The following is a 16,088-nucleotide window of genomic DNA, read 5'->3' as shown; positions in this document are numbered from 1 at the left end:
AGAAGTCAAGCAAGTGTTCCAAACACAAAGAAAAAGCAGCAGTGGAGGGGGAGTTAGAAAAAGAGATTCCAGGAGAGAAAACTAAAAAGAAAAAGAAACGCAAAAGAAAGAAAAGCAAAAATAAACCACATAGCACTGATGACATCGAAGCAGAGGGAGGCGACGGTAAGGAAAAAGAGAAAGACAAGGATGACAAAGATGGAGTAGCCACCGCTCAGTCATCGGGAATAAGCACATCCCATGAAGGAGGAAAGAGAAAACGTTCCCACAAAATGTCTCAGGGGTCTAGAGTTGAGGAAAGCAGTGCAGGAAAGCCTAGCTCTACAGAGGAACACAATGGTACTAAACGTCTTAAACTTGACACCAACACACCTGCCGCCTCCTGCTCTGCCTCAGCACAAAAGAGCATAAGTGGAGGTCGACCTCCAAGTAGTGACAGCGAGGAGGATGGTGGATCATCCTCTCAACGTTCTAGACCAGCTCGCCGTCGCTCCACGCCACCACGTGAGCAGCGAAGACACCGCAGTGACGATTCTGGACGATCAGGGCATACACGTAGTAGGTCGTCTCGTCGAGGAGACCACAAACATAGACGTCACAGAGGTCAAAAGTCACGCAGTCGATCCTGCTCGAGTAGCTCTGAACGTTCCTCAGCAGGGAGCAGTGCTTACAGTCGCCATAGCCATAGCTACTCAGACAGTTATAGTGACTACAGTGATGAAGACCGTCGCCGCAGATCAAGAAGACCTTCATCAGACTCAGACTATGAAAGGCGTGATAGTGGGCGATCTCACAGGCGACGTTACACCTCATCTTCTTCAGAGGAGGTCTCCCGTTCACGTTCACGCTCACACAGCCGCAGGAAGCATGATCGGCGGAGACACCAACGGAGCAGTAGTCGCAGCTCCAGTCGTAGTAGTAGGAGTAGCAGCGCTCGTTCTTACAGACGCAGCAGCTACAGTCGCAGCCGTAGCTCTGCTAGTCGTTCATCTAGCTACACCAAGGGCTCTCCACATCGGCACGGTCACAGCCGGCGATCTGACAGCTCGACACGGCGGCAGAATTTCAACCAGTCACGAATCTACCATTCCCAGTCTCCAAGAAGGTCCTCTTCCCGCACACAAACCCGAAACAACTCTTCATCGGCACAAGGAACAAGAGGTAGTGGGGGAGCTTCCTCAAAGGTGGGAGGAGGGGCTGCAGAACATCGAAATTCATTCACAGCTCGACAACTCTTGGAGAAAATCCAATCTAAAAAAGGAGGGGATGAATCTGGTACTGGAACCAAGACAGGCCTCAAGATCAAGAATCCTCCACAGGGATACTTTGGGCCCAAACTCCCCCCTGCCCTTGGAAACAAAAGTATGTTGCCCCTTTTTGGCAAGCTCCAAGCAGGAAAGAAGCCACCATTACTTCCTCTAACACGTTCAACTGAGGGCAAAAAGTCGGAGCAGGGAAAAAATTCGGATAGTAACGAAGTTATCCTGATAGAACCCATTCGTGAGTTTCCCCCACCACCTCCTCCACTTCAGCCACCAGTTCAACAACAACAAAAGCAGCAATTGGAGGAGGAGGCTGTATCAAATGCTGCAGTGTCTGAAGAGACCAGACATCCACCCTCAGACCCTCCAGCCCTTCATGAGTCTCAGCCACAATATGAGCAGGATCCAGCAATGATGATGTCACAATACCAAGGTGAACCGAGACAAGACCCCAATAATCCCATGTTGGACGGACATTTAATGGGGCCTGAAATGGGTCCGCAGCCTACTATGCACGCCTACCCTGGTTACCCTCCCAACATGGAGGATGGGGAAATGGGCATGGAAGCTGAAGAGGATGGTCTTGCACCTTTAGAAAGTCAACCAATCACCTTTACCCCAGAGGAAATGGAGAAATACAGCAAGTTGCAGCAAGCAGCACAACAGCACATTCAACAGCAACTGTTAGCCAAGCAGGTGAAGACCTTTCCCTCAGCTGCAGCTGCTGCAGCAGCAGCTAACTTGGCAGCAGTGGCCAACCTTGCCCCTGCACCACCGCCACCACCAGCTGCACTGCAGCCTATCCACATTCAGCAACCCACAGTTTCTGCAGCTTCTGCTACCTCTATTACTACAGTGCAGCACGCCATCCTGCAACACCATGCTGCTGCTACTGCCATGGGACTCCATCCCCATAACCCACATCATCCCCACCCTGCCCATGCCCAGCTAGCCCAGGTGCACCACATACCTCAACATCATCTAACCCCTATCTCATTGTCGCCATTAGGCCATTCTTTGGGTCATTCACTGGGTCACTCTTTAGGACACACTGGCTTGATTCCCGCCCACCACGCTGCCTTCCTTTCAGGCCAACCCATACATATTATACCAGCCTCGGCGCTCCATCACACTCCTTTTGCTCTACACCACTTCCCACATGCTGCCCTCTACCCAACTCTCTTTGCTCCTCGGCCAGCCACTGCTGCGGCAGCGGCTGCCCTACAGCTACACCCACTTCTTCACCCTATCTTCTCAGGGCAGGACCTTCAGCACCCTCCAAACCATGGATCCTGAAAATCCGTCTTCTCTCAAAGAGAGGGCCTGGCCCAGCAGTATGAATAGCTAAAAGGTTTTAGCTACTGGGTGACACGATCTAGCGACCCACTGTCCTCTACGTGCTCTGCTACCTTAGGGTGACCTCAACAGGGCTGTTTAGGAGTACATTTAAATTTGAGGACAGAATAAGATCTTCTTGGCTGCCTTTTGAGATTGTAATGAAATTCTATGGCCTGAACCAGGAGGTAGGTTGGCAGGTCGACATATGTAACATCATATATATATATATATATATATATTCACACAAGGAGTATGAGTTGCAAGAGTTGATTTATAGTCCAAGACATGGATCTTACAACTAGGAAACCACTGGCATATTGTTTAATTTTCTATGGTATGTCATCTAGTTTTGTTCATTTGTCTAATGTGTTTATATATATATATATATATATATATATCCAGAAGCTCACTGGCTGAAGCCATAATCAAGATCTTCGTTGTAGGCTTTTTAGCGTGGTTTGCTACAGTTGATATGGGTGGTCTTGACAGTCATTTTTGGAGACTTGTTTTTCTGTGTACTAAGCATTCATGAAAGTTGCAGAGTTTATTAACTTGTTGTATGAATATGCAAAGATACACTTCAGCCTGCTATTTAAAACCAGGCTGTGATAAACTGATGATTGGTTTGCTGAAATATTGTAATATTTGATCATTTTACCAATGATCAAAAACAGTTGTATCATAGTCTGATCAAAGAGTTTCACAAAACATGAACAAGATGATTCAAATAAAAGCCATACTCAGCACTCAATTGTGTTAAGCTATTTTTGCTGGTTGGTTGTAAATCAATATAAATTATCCGAAAATAGTGAATGGAACAGACATCAAACATGTTGATGTCAAAAGTTGTATAATGTCACAGGCTGTTGAAACTATGTAACAGGGTTACACTTTGGTATTTGAAGGTTCCCATCCCTTATTGAAATTGTGAAATCTTGCACTGAAAAATTTACATGGAGATGCTGTTTTTGCATCTTGTAACAACTGTATGATTGTAGTATTCTGCAATCATTTTATTTTAAATTATTTTCATTTTTCTTTTTCTTTTTTCTGAAAGTGTTTTCTTTCTGTACAATTAGTTAAATGTAAATAAAGTTAATGTAGTGAAACTATGTAAAATAAAGGTTTGTAACACCTGTTTAAAAATGCTAATAAAAATAATGGAATGAAAACTGGGTGGAAAAGCATACGTAAACTTGATCAGGGCTGGTACTACCAAGGTCAGGAGTGTCTTTGGAAAGTGGAGGGACAGCAGAATGTGGCAAAACTTGTTGACATTATTGTACTGTAAATGGCAGCAATGACATTAGCTTTTTTTCATTCCTCCTCGATGCATCAGCAAATAAAAACTTTGACTTGTAATTCTGGTGTACAGGTGTGATTAATTTATCTCTGTGTGTGTGTGTATATATATATATATATATATATATAATGAAATAAAGGTAGTAAAAACCATAGTATGAAAATGTTCCTACAGCAAACCACCTTTTATGGTTGTATAGTACAGCTGCATAATTTTCTAGCAAGATTTCAGGTTACCTTGTACTAACATTCCAAAAATGCCACAATTTAAACATCAGCACTACCAGATATTTGCAATAAAATTAGATATAGAAATACAAAATAAATAAAATTTCACTCTCTAATGACAAGCTAGCTATTTTGCAAACCACCATGACCTTTCCCTCACTATTTAAGAAAGTGCAAACCCAGCTGCAAGCCATCAGAAAGCCATTGGACAAATAAATTAAGCTCTGGGCGTACGTAATAATAACCTGATAAAGTAGCATACAAAAAATAGTTTGTTTTGCCAGTCACATGACAATAAAAGTAGCCTATGCATATTCTGATCCGTGTCAGTGTGCAGGTACTGATTTTTAACCTTTTTATTTGCTCTGTTGCCAAACAAACAAAGGCATTTCAAATGTTGTACCAGAATTGCTTGAACTATTTCTGTACATACGATGATCGAAGATCAGAGCACCTTCTAGGATTTACTTCTCTGTGGAATGTTCAGCACGTGTTTTGTTACGAAATCTCTTTTGAACCATATAAAGTAACTTGAATTTGTGACGCTCTTATCCTTATTGTAGGTGTAATTGTGTAAGTTTAAATTTTACTAAGCGTTTGGCAAGGTAGGCTAATTCATCACCCCCAAAAGAGGTTCACCCATAACGCACTCAATTTTAAGTCTTAAGTTAGTCTTGGCGTTTAACACTAGATGGCACTATTGGAGGGGAATCAATTCTATTGAAGGGGATTCCAGTAGACGGTGTTGTTGTAAAGCAGGGCTGCCCAAACTTGGTCCTGGAGGGCCGGTGTCCTGAAGAGTTTAGCTCCAACCCCAAACAAACACACCTGAAGCAGCTAATCAAGCTCTTACTAGGCATACTAGAAACTTAAAGGCAGGTGTGTTGAGGCAAGTTGGAGCTAAACTCTGCAGGACACCGGCCCTCCAAGACCGAGTTTGGGCAGACCTGTTGTAAAGTTTTCACCAGGAATCATTTGGAGGAAGTAATTTTCTATGTGAAATATCAAGAGCTTTCAATTACCTCTGCTTACAGATTACAGAGGTGGGCTTTTAAGACCTTAAAATCAGTGTTTGGTTGATATATAAATTTGTTCTACTTTTCTAATCATCGAGTCTGTCTGACATTGATTACAGTGAAAAGAACTGCAGGTGAATCTTTTTTTGTTAACTTTCACATCATTTTTCACAAATAAATTTAAAATAAAATGAGTCTACATTAAGAACTGATGTGGTATTTTTGATGCATGACTGTTGCAGCAGGAGGATATTGTTGAGGATTTGCTGCTGGGGTCTTGAGCATGTGTGAATGTGCGCACACAGAGCGTCAAGATCCATGCAGCAGATGTCCAATAAGACGTCTCATTTCCTGTTTGCCGGAGGCTGTGGCTCCTGCTTCGATCCAGGCGTACACACTCACAGTTTAACAACATGAAACAAGTGTAGAGTTTTACATTTCAGGGCAGCTGGATGTATGTGGCTATTTGAGTTTATTGCACAGAAATTAGTATTTAGAGGTTAGAAGCTTAATGAACAACACAGTACACAGCACTGAATAACCACATTTTTGGTTTGTTGTCCAGAAGGTGGCAATGAAGAGCCAGTTAACAGACCAATTCTCTAACCATTACATTTATTTTTTTAATTATTTGCTCTATGCTTTTATAATACCGGCGATAATAAAGGTTTTAATTCAGTCTGGACTCCAAAATAAAGAGCAGTAAGACAAATTTGCTGCTTATTTCAGAATTAGCTGAGAGGAAAGTTCCGAAAGGATTCAATGTCTTTAAAAACACATTTAAAGAAGAAAGACTAGAGACACAAACGATTTGTGATGTTGAGAGTGGCAGTCATCCTGCAAAGAGGCAGTTCTGTGATTTTCTTTCAGGACACCTGTGCGTTTTTCATAGATGTGATGCATGTGGCATGAAAACCGGAATGATCCACTGATGCGGTCGAGCAGCAGGGTCGGCTAAAGCTGGGAGAGTTCAGCTAAGGTATTTCACCACCAGGAACATGACAAAGCAAGTAGCCAGCATTCCAGCCATCATGATGAACTTGTCCTGCGATGCTCGCTTCTCAATGAAACGCATGACTGTGTTCGACAAACCCAACATGTTTGCGACATCCAACATCTTCTTATGGGTACCCTAAAAAAACAGAAGGTGTGGAATGTTACAACGAATCTGATTTAAAATAAACAGTTTTCTTATTTTGGATAATGTGGCTATATGTGGCCTTATGTGTTTGTATTGTGTATATGGGTGTGCAAATGTTTTGTTAGCATTATGTAAAGTGACCTTGAGCTATGGAAAGGCACTATATAAATAAAACTTCTTCTTCTAAATAGTATTTTTTTTTTTCTTTGAATACAGTGAGCAACAGATAAGCTTTCATTCACTCAGTAATATATCTGAGGTACACATCACCCCACCATTTCCCCAAAAGCACAGGCAGAGACAGTCTCTCGCACTCTGTGATGATCAGTGGAGCTTCAGGAAGAGCACACACTCCTCCCTGGAAACACAGTCAGTGTCTATATGTGCATACATGACCTCAAACCAGTGGTGTCATTGTTAGCTAAAACCTAAATGTTTTCCTTAATAGATATAAAGCAGAAATAATATATAGTTAATGAAAAAAATACTGTTAATTTAATTGAAAATGGATAGATCTGTTGTGTCAATTAATCCTGTCTACATTTCATTTGGCTATCATTAAACTATTATATCAGCTTTATCAACAATCTGTCAAGGGCTATTTGAAATGTTTAGAAACACCCTGATAAGAAAAAAAAATTCCCCTTCCTGATCTATAGTTCAATCCGCCCTGTGTTGTGTGCGTCACACACACCTTAAGCGTGCTCCTCTGGTCTCTCAGGCCATTAAGGATGCTGGAGCCGGAGCCCAGCAGGTCGTCCATTCCTCTGTGAGCGTTTTGTAGACCGCTATTAAACTGCAGGGTTTCATCAATAGGGATGGAGGTGTCTGCATCCTACACATAAAAAGCACACAGCACTGTCAAAATCTTGCCTTCTTTGTAGTGTGATGTGCGTTTATAGACTGATGAGTGACAGAGAAAGAGTCTGGGCAAAAACTATGCAGAGGAATGTGTGTGTGGTCTACTGACGTTTGTTGTGAAGCTTCGGCTCAAGAGCTCCTCTCTTTCTCTCTCCTGAGCCTCGCGAGCGTAACGTCTGTGCTGGAAGTTCCCCAGGGCTGTCTGAAGATGCTGCACATCATACTTCAACTGATCAACACGCCTACAGAAAGAAAAACACAGTGGGTGTCTTTCGGACCACACAGCTGCACACAGGGCTTGCTTGGTGATGCAACAGTTGTAGACTACCTGCTCATTTATATAGAAAGAAGTTTTACATTCAATAACGGCTAAAACTGAATTTCGAATAAAACTTTTCACATCTTATTTACACCACTCAGGACTCAACAAAAAGGATGATACAAAGACGTACAGGGCTGTAAGAGAATTTCAGGCCAGTTATTGGAACGGTAGCCAGCTATTATTAAAAATTAAAAACAATTTATTTTATATTTTGTTTTCATTTTTATATTCACATTCATTAATGAAAAATTTAAGTTAAATTTAGTTTTGAAAATGATGAAACATTATTATTATTATTATTATTATTATTATTATTATTAATATCATTATGATCACATTGATAAAAAAAATATTTGTAAATGTTTTTTTAAAAAAAATTAAAATTATCATATTTTTAATAATGATCATATTGATAAATATAACATTTATTTTTGAAAATTATTTTAAAATATGCTGCAATTATATTATACATAATTCTAATAATGATCACATTGCTAAAAATCTAATTTCTTTTTAATTAAAAATAGTTTAAATTATTATATATAATGCTATTATTTTAAAAATACTATTATTTATATTTGAAAATAATGATCGTCTAGCTAAAAATGCTTTTTTTTAAATTATTATATCAAATTTATATAATATTTGAAAATAATTTACTATTTTTTATTACATAAAATTTGAAAAATTCAAAAATGAAAATTTTAGTTGTAGGGTCAAAAAAAAATTACAGGACAAGTCCAAATTTGAACTAATGGGTTGACTGGGCGCAGCAGACAAAATCCTTATTGTTGAGCTGTTTTGACTAAATCCATAAAAACACTGCCAACACACATTTCAGTTCAAACTACTTGTAAAAGTGCATGTAGCATCCTATGACCCCTTTAAACTAACTTATTAACGCTAACCTGGAATGTGAAAAGCCTCTGTTGTTTCTGTATAGCGTGAGCGTTTGAGGTCATCCACACAGACTGTCATACAGACCCTCTTCAGGAAGAGTCTGCTCTTTATATTCAGTGTTTTGTGAGTGAGTGAGTGTAACAGGTGTGTTGGCCTCAGGTGTGTTTGTGCAGTGCTTTAGCCAGGCTTTGCCACACACGGCAGGAATGTTGGTGATGACATGACTGCAGATGGAATGTTTTCACTGGATCCCACTGCCACGGGGCGCATTCAACACAAACACTCTTCACCTTCACCACCTCACATTATTCTTCATTTGGCAGAGGCTTTCATATTCAAAGCTATTTACATTATGTATTTACTACAAGATCAATCCTCCCAGAGCAACTCATGTTCTTATGGGTTATGTCATGGTAGAGAGGCCTACAGTAGCTTATGAATCTCCTGATCTTTGAACCTACAACGTTTAGGCAGCCATCTATCCAACACTACTATAGTCCAGCTTCCGCATACTCACATACGGGACTGTGTGTGGTTAATGATTACAGATCAAACTGGATTCTAATTTAATCTTCTGACAGGAAGGATATTTTGTTCTAGTTGGCTATTCTCCAGAAACCAACCTCAGATCAAGACAAGGATTGGATCTTTACATCATTCAAGTAGGCACTAGTGGATATTTGTACTGATGCACTCACAGTTTTGCATTTTGCCGGCGGTTTGGTGGCTCTTTACTGGCTAGTATCTCAAGTCGCTCCAGCTGATTAAAGATCTGATCGATTCTTGCTTGAAGTTCATTCTCAAGTACTGCAGGAAAACACAACCATCAGAAACATAAGTACGCAAATAGGAATCATATCAAGTACATCACAAAATACTTAAACTAAAATTCAAGTTTGCGGTCTGTAAGATTTATTAATGGTTTTGAAAGAAGTCTCTTATGCTCATCAAGGCTGCATTTATTTGATCATGAAAACAGTAATATTGTGATTTATAACATTTTAAAACTACTGTTTTCTATTTTAATACATTTTAAAATCTAATTTGCTCCTGTGATGGTAAAGCTGCATTTTCAGCATCATTACTCCAGTCTTCAGTGTCACATGATCCTTCAGAAATCATGCTGATTTAATGCTCAAGAAACATTTCTTATTATCATGTTGAAAACAGTTAAGCTTTACATCAAATTAAGCATACTTGCTGAATAAAACTAATTTAATTTCTTTAAAAAAATCTTAGACACCAAACCTTTGAATGACTTTGTACATACAAATACATAAAAAGCCACATTTATATATATATATTTTTCAGTCTTCAGTGTCACATGATCCTTCAGAAATCATGCTGATTTAATGCTCAAGAAACATTTCTTATTATCATGTTGAAAACAGTTAAGCTTTACATCAAATTAAGCATACTTGCTGAATAAAACTAATTTAATTTCTTTTAAAAAATCTTAGACACCAAACCTTTGAATGACTTTGTACATACAAATACATAAAAAGCCACATTTATATATATATATTTAAAAAAAAAGTTAAAATCAGGGATGCACCAATGTTTATATTTTGTAATACCCATTTTAATTGCTACAAGTGAATTTAGGCATCACAACATTATAATACACAGTATAAAAAATGGATTTCTTTTTTTGCAAAAGCTTACATTTAACAGTGTTTTTAAATATGAACTTTATACGAGTGTTAGATGATGGCAAAAGTAATCTAAATGTAAAAAAGTAAGGGGAAATGAGCACATGTATTTCATTAATGTATAATTAATGCATGAAAATGTAGCACTAAGTTGCAATGAGTTAAAATAAGTAACAGGCAGAGTTAGAATCAAGCATTAACATGCAGATCTGCTGATTGGAAATGAGTGCAGCTTCCTTGGAGAGAACCACAAACTGGTGGGAAAGTTTTATCGCACACGCAGTCTGCCCTGACCCCCACCCTCTGAGACAATGCAATCTCACAGTGGCTCTCACACAGACATACGTATGCACACGTTACGCATCCTTCCCGCCTATGACATCTCTTATGATGTCATCGGTATGGGTAGGAGACGGTTATCTTATTCAGACTCACCACAGAGCCACAACACCACCTCAAACACACACACACCACAACACTCCACATGTCTCGCCCTCCTGTCCAGCATCTCCATGAGACTGAGACTACTTCATGCCCCCACACTGAGACTTCTTCATGCCCCCACACTGTCACTCCTCCCTGTCCTTCCTGCCGTGGCACCAGCCTGGCTCTCTGCATAAGCTCCACCTCTACAGAACAATCAGCTGGTCAGTGGTACCACGATGACTCTGCCTGCCGCTCGAAGCAGATCGGTTGGAGCCAGTTTACATGCGGTTTGACATCTAGATTATCCGATCACGAGTGGAAAATACCGGGGTAAATGGGGTAATATGATGTTGTGTATCACTTTATGATATGAAGTGGATGTCGTGGCGGTCACGTGTGTAACCACACAAATTTTAGAGAAAATGTTAATCGGTACACACGTGTAAATAAGATCGGGGTAAGCACTGTAGGCCTAAATAGATAAACCATTGGCACAGATGGTCTCTACAAACTAATTAGGCTTATGATGCTTTTGGGAAATGCAACACTGGACCGGATATATGTCAAATTATTATGGTGTTATTTGGTGCACTTAGTTCTTTAATATGTTGCAAAAGAATAAAGATGTGAAATGAATTTATATAGTGATTAAATCCCAACAAACAGCTGAGAGTTGGATAATCTCGTAATTACATTCATTCTAATTATACGTTAACAGAAATGGTTGGTTTTATTTAAGTTTATTGCTATATCAGCTTCACAGACTATTTAATGACATGGCATTTAACAAATACAATACAAACATTTTATAAAATTCAACTTAGAAAAAAAAGACTAAACTATTTTATATATAAATAATAACTATATAAAAGATTCTTTAAATGTACTTTCTGGGTCCATCTTACAAAACAAGCCATTCAAAGTTTGTCCTATTTAAAATCATTGTCTCATGACATAAAAAAATTAGTCAGAGCAAAAACTTATGTTTTACAGTCAATGTAGTGCTAAAATATTGACATTTTTGGTGGTTCTATGCCCTTCATTAAATACCCATGAGTCAGTCTGATGTGACCTACATGACACCTTGCACACACAACTTGGTCATGGACATTCAAATGTCAAATCAATTATTCTGGATAGTGCTTATCACAATGCAAATCGTTTCAAAGCAGCTTTACAGAAAATCACAATGTTACTGTTTAAAATATCTTAATATCTTCATGCCTTAGAGTCGCATTTAGCAAATTAGAACTGAAGAGATTAAATAGTTTACATTCTGCGATGATATTCAGATTTTGTATATAGTATATATCGCTATATGGTGTGTATATATACATATATACATTGTATAAAATATCTGTACATGAGTGTACTGTAAGTATCTAGTAGATGCATATTTTTCCCACCACAGGATTTATTTCAAATAATTTGTTATTTTGACACTCTTCCCATTCTGCTCGCCATTTATCTAATACATATAGGTCAATTAAGGGCTTGAAACATAAATGGTAAAGCTCAGGCAGAAACTACTAATCTGGAATAATGAAGCCGCATTTGGATGATGTTCATATTCATAAACCACACTGTCTAATCTCTAATTGTCATTATGTTTTGGAGTATATGTCCTATTTGTATCCTCTCGTCTCTGTGGGATTGAGAATCTTTATTCACTCTCCCTCACACACACACTTACAGTGGACTGACTGTCGGTCTGTTGTCTCCAGTCGTCCCATCTGAGACTGGACCTCCTGAATTTGTCTAAAAGTTAAAGACATGGACGAGTGAGAAAAGAGAGGGAGTTAAATACAATGTACATTATTAAAGTCATTATTCACTGAGTGAATGGGCCCTTCAAGTTCCTACGGGTGTCCCGCTATCTAGTGTAAGGACTCTGCTGTCAGACAGATAATAGCATTATACAAACTCTACCTTACTGACAGTACAACCGCACGTTTGGTGCACTAAACAGCTGACAGACCGTAATGAAGCATAATATCAACCAAACATCCTTACTGAAAGTCATAAACAAAAATACAGAGAAATCTACAATATCATCTTCAGTTCACAGATGCTGTCAGACCAAAGCAGCTTATATTGTATTTCCATACAACAGATTTCAAAGAGTCTTTTATTTGTTAAATGTTAAACCGAACTTATGAAAACGTTCAGCATTTGATATCAGAGCATTAAATAGTTCTGTTTGCTGGTAAGCCAGCTAAATCAGCAGCAGTATGAACAAACTCACTTATTGGTCTGATGGTAAAGCGTCTCCATCTTCAGTGACGGTTAAAGACCCCACCAAAACACGGTAACAAAAAAAAAAAACCTGTAAACGAAAGTTATGCAATGTTTTATTTCCTCCGTTTCGTTTAGTTTCACATAGAGCTGTCAAGCATACACGTCACCAGCAAAAAGACCTCTTTTAGGCGCCCTCTCCGCCTGACTAAAAACACCACGTTAGAAGAAAGAACAGCGCCAGCAGTGGCGGGTAGTATTCAACATTATTATCCTTTATTTTACCAGGAATGATCCCATTGAGATATAAATCTCTTCTACCAGGGAGTCCTGGCCAAAATGGCAACACAGAAAGTTTCACATACATTCTCCTCTTCACTTCCTACATCCATACTTCCTTCACTATCCCCCCACTCAAACCTCTCTGATCCATTCGCGGAGCAGTTGTGCCTCACCGCCGATCCTTTCCGTCCACCCGCTGAGGTTTCCGCCATCTTTTTCCCGGAATCCTTCGAAACGCTCGTCGCATACACGTCACCAGCAAAAAGACCTCTTTTAGGCGCCCTCTCCGCCTGACTAAAAACACCACGTTAGAAGAAAGAACAGCGCCAGCAGTGGCGGGTAGTATTCAACATTATTATCCTTTATTTTACCAGGAATTATCCCATTGAGATATAAATCTCTTCTACCAGGGAGTCCTGGCCAAAATGGCAGCACAGAAAGTTTCACATACAGATTAGACACACATAAAACAAAACAAAAAATAATAAATAAAAAATATCACCCAACATCATATTAAAAATTACATAAAACATTATTACCTATCTAATTTTAGTTAGTTAGTTAGTTAGGATGGTATTCAACATTACTATCTAATTTTTTTAGTTAGTTACAGTAAGGTACAACAGACAAAGGTTAAACACATTCAGAACTACAGTAATATAAATGAAAGAAAACACACAACCAGTGAGATAGACTAATAATTATAGAAATAAGTGTAAAGATTTGCATATAGATACAGTCTTAAAGGGTTAGTTCACCCAAATATTAAAATTAGCCCATGAACTACTCACCCTCAAGGCATTCTAGGTGTATATGACTTTCTTCTTTCAGTCCGAATCCAGTCGGAGTTATATTAAAAATTGTCTTTGATCTTCCAAGCTGTTTAATGGCAGTCAGCGGGTGTTACAGTGCATCAGTCCAAAAGAAGTGAAATAAAGTGCATCGTGCCTTGCTCAAGGGCACCTCAGTCGTGGTATTGAAGGTGGAAGAGAGCGCTGTACATTCACCCCCCCCTGTAGTTTTTGTCCTAACCACCCGCTGCAGTGACACGTGACAATAAGCGACATGAGATTCTATTTTAGGAATATTTAAAACGTAATAATCAATTTAATCTAGCTTGCGCTCACTGTTGTAAACGGAAGCAGCTCCGTGCGGATGACGTAGGACGTCAGCGTTGCGCATGCCGCACAGAAGTGACGAACGTGGAAACGCAGGGGAGAGATCAAAACAAAACAACGGTCAGGAATTAGAAGTACAAAACGAGGATTTGTAAAGAAGAATGTCGGAGGTTTTCGATATAAGCCAAGTGGAGACTGGTTTAATTTCCTTTGCTAAAGTAAGAACATTTGAATCATCTATTTTCCGTGTCCACTTTTCTTTTCTACACACTCGCCATGTTTTTGTTGTCACATCGTATCTGCACTGGACGCGACAAAGCATTGTAAATCATTTGAACGTTGTGTCAGTACGTTATAAATAGAAGAGTCAGCAGTTTACTGTCAGGGATTTATCGTGTCGCGCAGCAAGACAGCATCACTGATTATAAGAGTTCTATAGTATTTTATTGCGTCGCGCCGGGCTGCTCGCGTCCGGTGTAGACACGATGTAAGTTAATGTAGCTTTCTGATGCTGCATTTGAATTTTCATGCCACATTATTTGAAATTAGCGCGGGCCAAACTTTTTTCTCTCATTTACAAAAACGCATCGATTCGCTACAGGAGGCCTTTGTTCACCCCCCGCAGCCATGTGAGGCACTTTTTATTATGGATGGATGCGCTTTATTTCACTTCTTTTGGACTGATGCACTGTAACACCCGCTGACTGCCAATAAACAGCTTGGAAGATCAAAGACAATTTTTAATATAACTCTGATTGGATTCATCTGAAAGAAGGAAGTCATATATGTCTAGGATGCCTTGAGGGTGAGTAAATAAAGGGCTAATTTTCATTTTTGGGTGAACTATCCCTTTAATGGCTTTCTTATTATCAGAATAAAGAATAGTCTTGAAAAGTAAACCAAAAATTAAACCACCAAAATTTAATTAATGATTAATGAGCCTACAATATTATTATTATTATTATTAATTTATTTGTATTATTTTATTTGTATTTATTTATTTATTTTGAGGTGACACTAGTAAAAGTGGTTGATATTCATTAATACTAATATAGTCTATAAGGACTACATCTATGACTGTGAATTAATTTTGAAAAAAAAAAATTTACCTGTACAGTGAGACTAAAAGTCACATGTGGTAAAAGAGCCTTTATGCTAAAACCTTAAAACTAATACAGCTACATCACTTTCTACTCCAACAATGGAGATTAATTTGTAAATTACACATGACCTAAAATTTTAACTATAAGATGCACACCATTCATTAACTAATCACAGAATAATAAAGAAGTTACAAAAATAGTAGATAAAAAAACCAAAAAAGACTGTGTTGTATTATTTTGTGGTTGGCTAAGGTCCATAAAATTTTGTCCCCGTGCAAAAATACAGCCATGTATTTTGGTGGAAACTATAGTTATAAGGTTAACTTTATGTAAGGAAGATCTGAATGTTTAGTTTAGAATGTGAATAGCAATTAGTAACCAGCTTTAATCTTAAATAATGTGAATTAAGGTATTTTCCCATATGATCTCTACATTCAGAAATCGGTTCCATAAAGCCTTTTAAATGACAGCTATTAATGTAAACCTCATTCCCATTCATCATTTATGTGTAGCATGAATCCTGCAGCAATTGTAGTTTTATGAAAGCAAATACCATCATTCTTATAGTATGGTTACAGCTTGAGGCCTGGGGGAAGGTGTGTCGACTTTCATCCCTTGATGGAACGTCAGTGACAGGAAGAACATAATGACAAATCTTCTTGGGGCTAGATTTTGTCAACTTCTTTCACTCATCCTGGCCTTGTCTAATTATGTTGGTTTCCGCAGCCTTGTATCAGAACATACCAGTCTGATCTGGTGCCTCCCATGCCCGGAGACACAGACACAAAAATAATGATATCAAAATTTCCAAAAGGGAGACAGACAGACGAGGTGGTTGTTTGTTGACCTGTTCATCACAGTTTGAAGCGAATGAGTGGATGAATGTGACATTGATTTCGCCA

General features: G+C 38.8%; 2 protein-coding genes across 2 annotated transcripts in view; one reads left to right on the top strand and one right to left on the bottom strand.

Annotated features, from left to right (window-relative positions):
• The window catches only part of LOC107720016 (G patch domain-containing protein 8-like), a 45,645-nt gene extending 42,650 nt beyond the window's left edge, over nucleotides 1-2,995 (top strand). Inside the window, exon 9 of the mRNA XM_016527587.1 lies at nucleotides 1,127-2,995. Within this exon, the coding sequence (XP_016383073.1) occupies nucleotides 1,127-2,558 (1,432 nt within the window). The 3' untranslated portion in view covers nucleotides 2,559-2,995. The remainder of the gene's footprint in view (nucleotides 1-1,126) is intronic.
• A 2,606-nt stretch (nucleotides 2,996-5,601) lies between these two features.
• LOC107720018 (Golgi SNAP receptor complex member 2-like) lies at nucleotides 5,602-12,884 on the bottom strand. The gene is made up of 6 exons (XM_016527593.1): nucleotides 12,694-12,884; nucleotides 12,142-12,206; nucleotides 9,069-9,177; nucleotides 7,258-7,390; nucleotides 6,982-7,122; nucleotides 5,602-6,278 (listed from the first exon to the last, which is right to left on the bottom strand). Exons 1-6 carry the CDS (start codon nucleotides 12,720-12,722, stop codon nucleotides 6,117-6,119), a joined length of 639 nt encoding a protein of 212 aa, XP_016383079.1. The 5' UTR covers nucleotides 12,723-12,884; the 3' UTR covers nucleotides 5,602-6,116.
• Between the last annotated feature and the right edge of the window lie 3,204 nt (nucleotides 12,885-16,088).

This window comes from Sinocyclocheilus rhinocerous, unplaced genomic scaffold (genome assembly GCF_001515625.1).
Source record: "Sinocyclocheilus rhinocerous isolate Xijiao unplaced genomic scaffold, SAMN03320098_v1.1 scaffold273, whole genome shotgun sequence".
In the NCBI taxonomy this organism is placed as follows: Eukaryota; Metazoa; Chordata; class Actinopteri; order Cypriniformes; family Cyprinidae; genus Sinocyclocheilus; species Sinocyclocheilus rhinocerous.
The sequence above is the reverse complement of the archived record's forward strand: the minus strand, read 5'-3'. Positions and strand labels throughout refer to the sequence as shown.

Bases quoted from the DNA above. Each gene is read 5' to 3' on its own strand.
- LOC107720018 (XM_016527593.1), bottom strand. From the start codon at position 12,722: ATGGAGACGCTTTACCATCAGACCAATAA. The intron at 12,207-12,693 runs GTGAGTTTGTTC...TTTAACTTTTAG, and splicing joins CTTTACCATCAGACCAATAA to ACAAATTCAGGAGGTCCAGT. The intron at 9,178-12,141 runs GTAAGTGTGTGT...GTTTTCCTGCAG, and splicing joins AGACCGACAGTCAGTCCACT to TACTTGAGAATGAACTTCAA.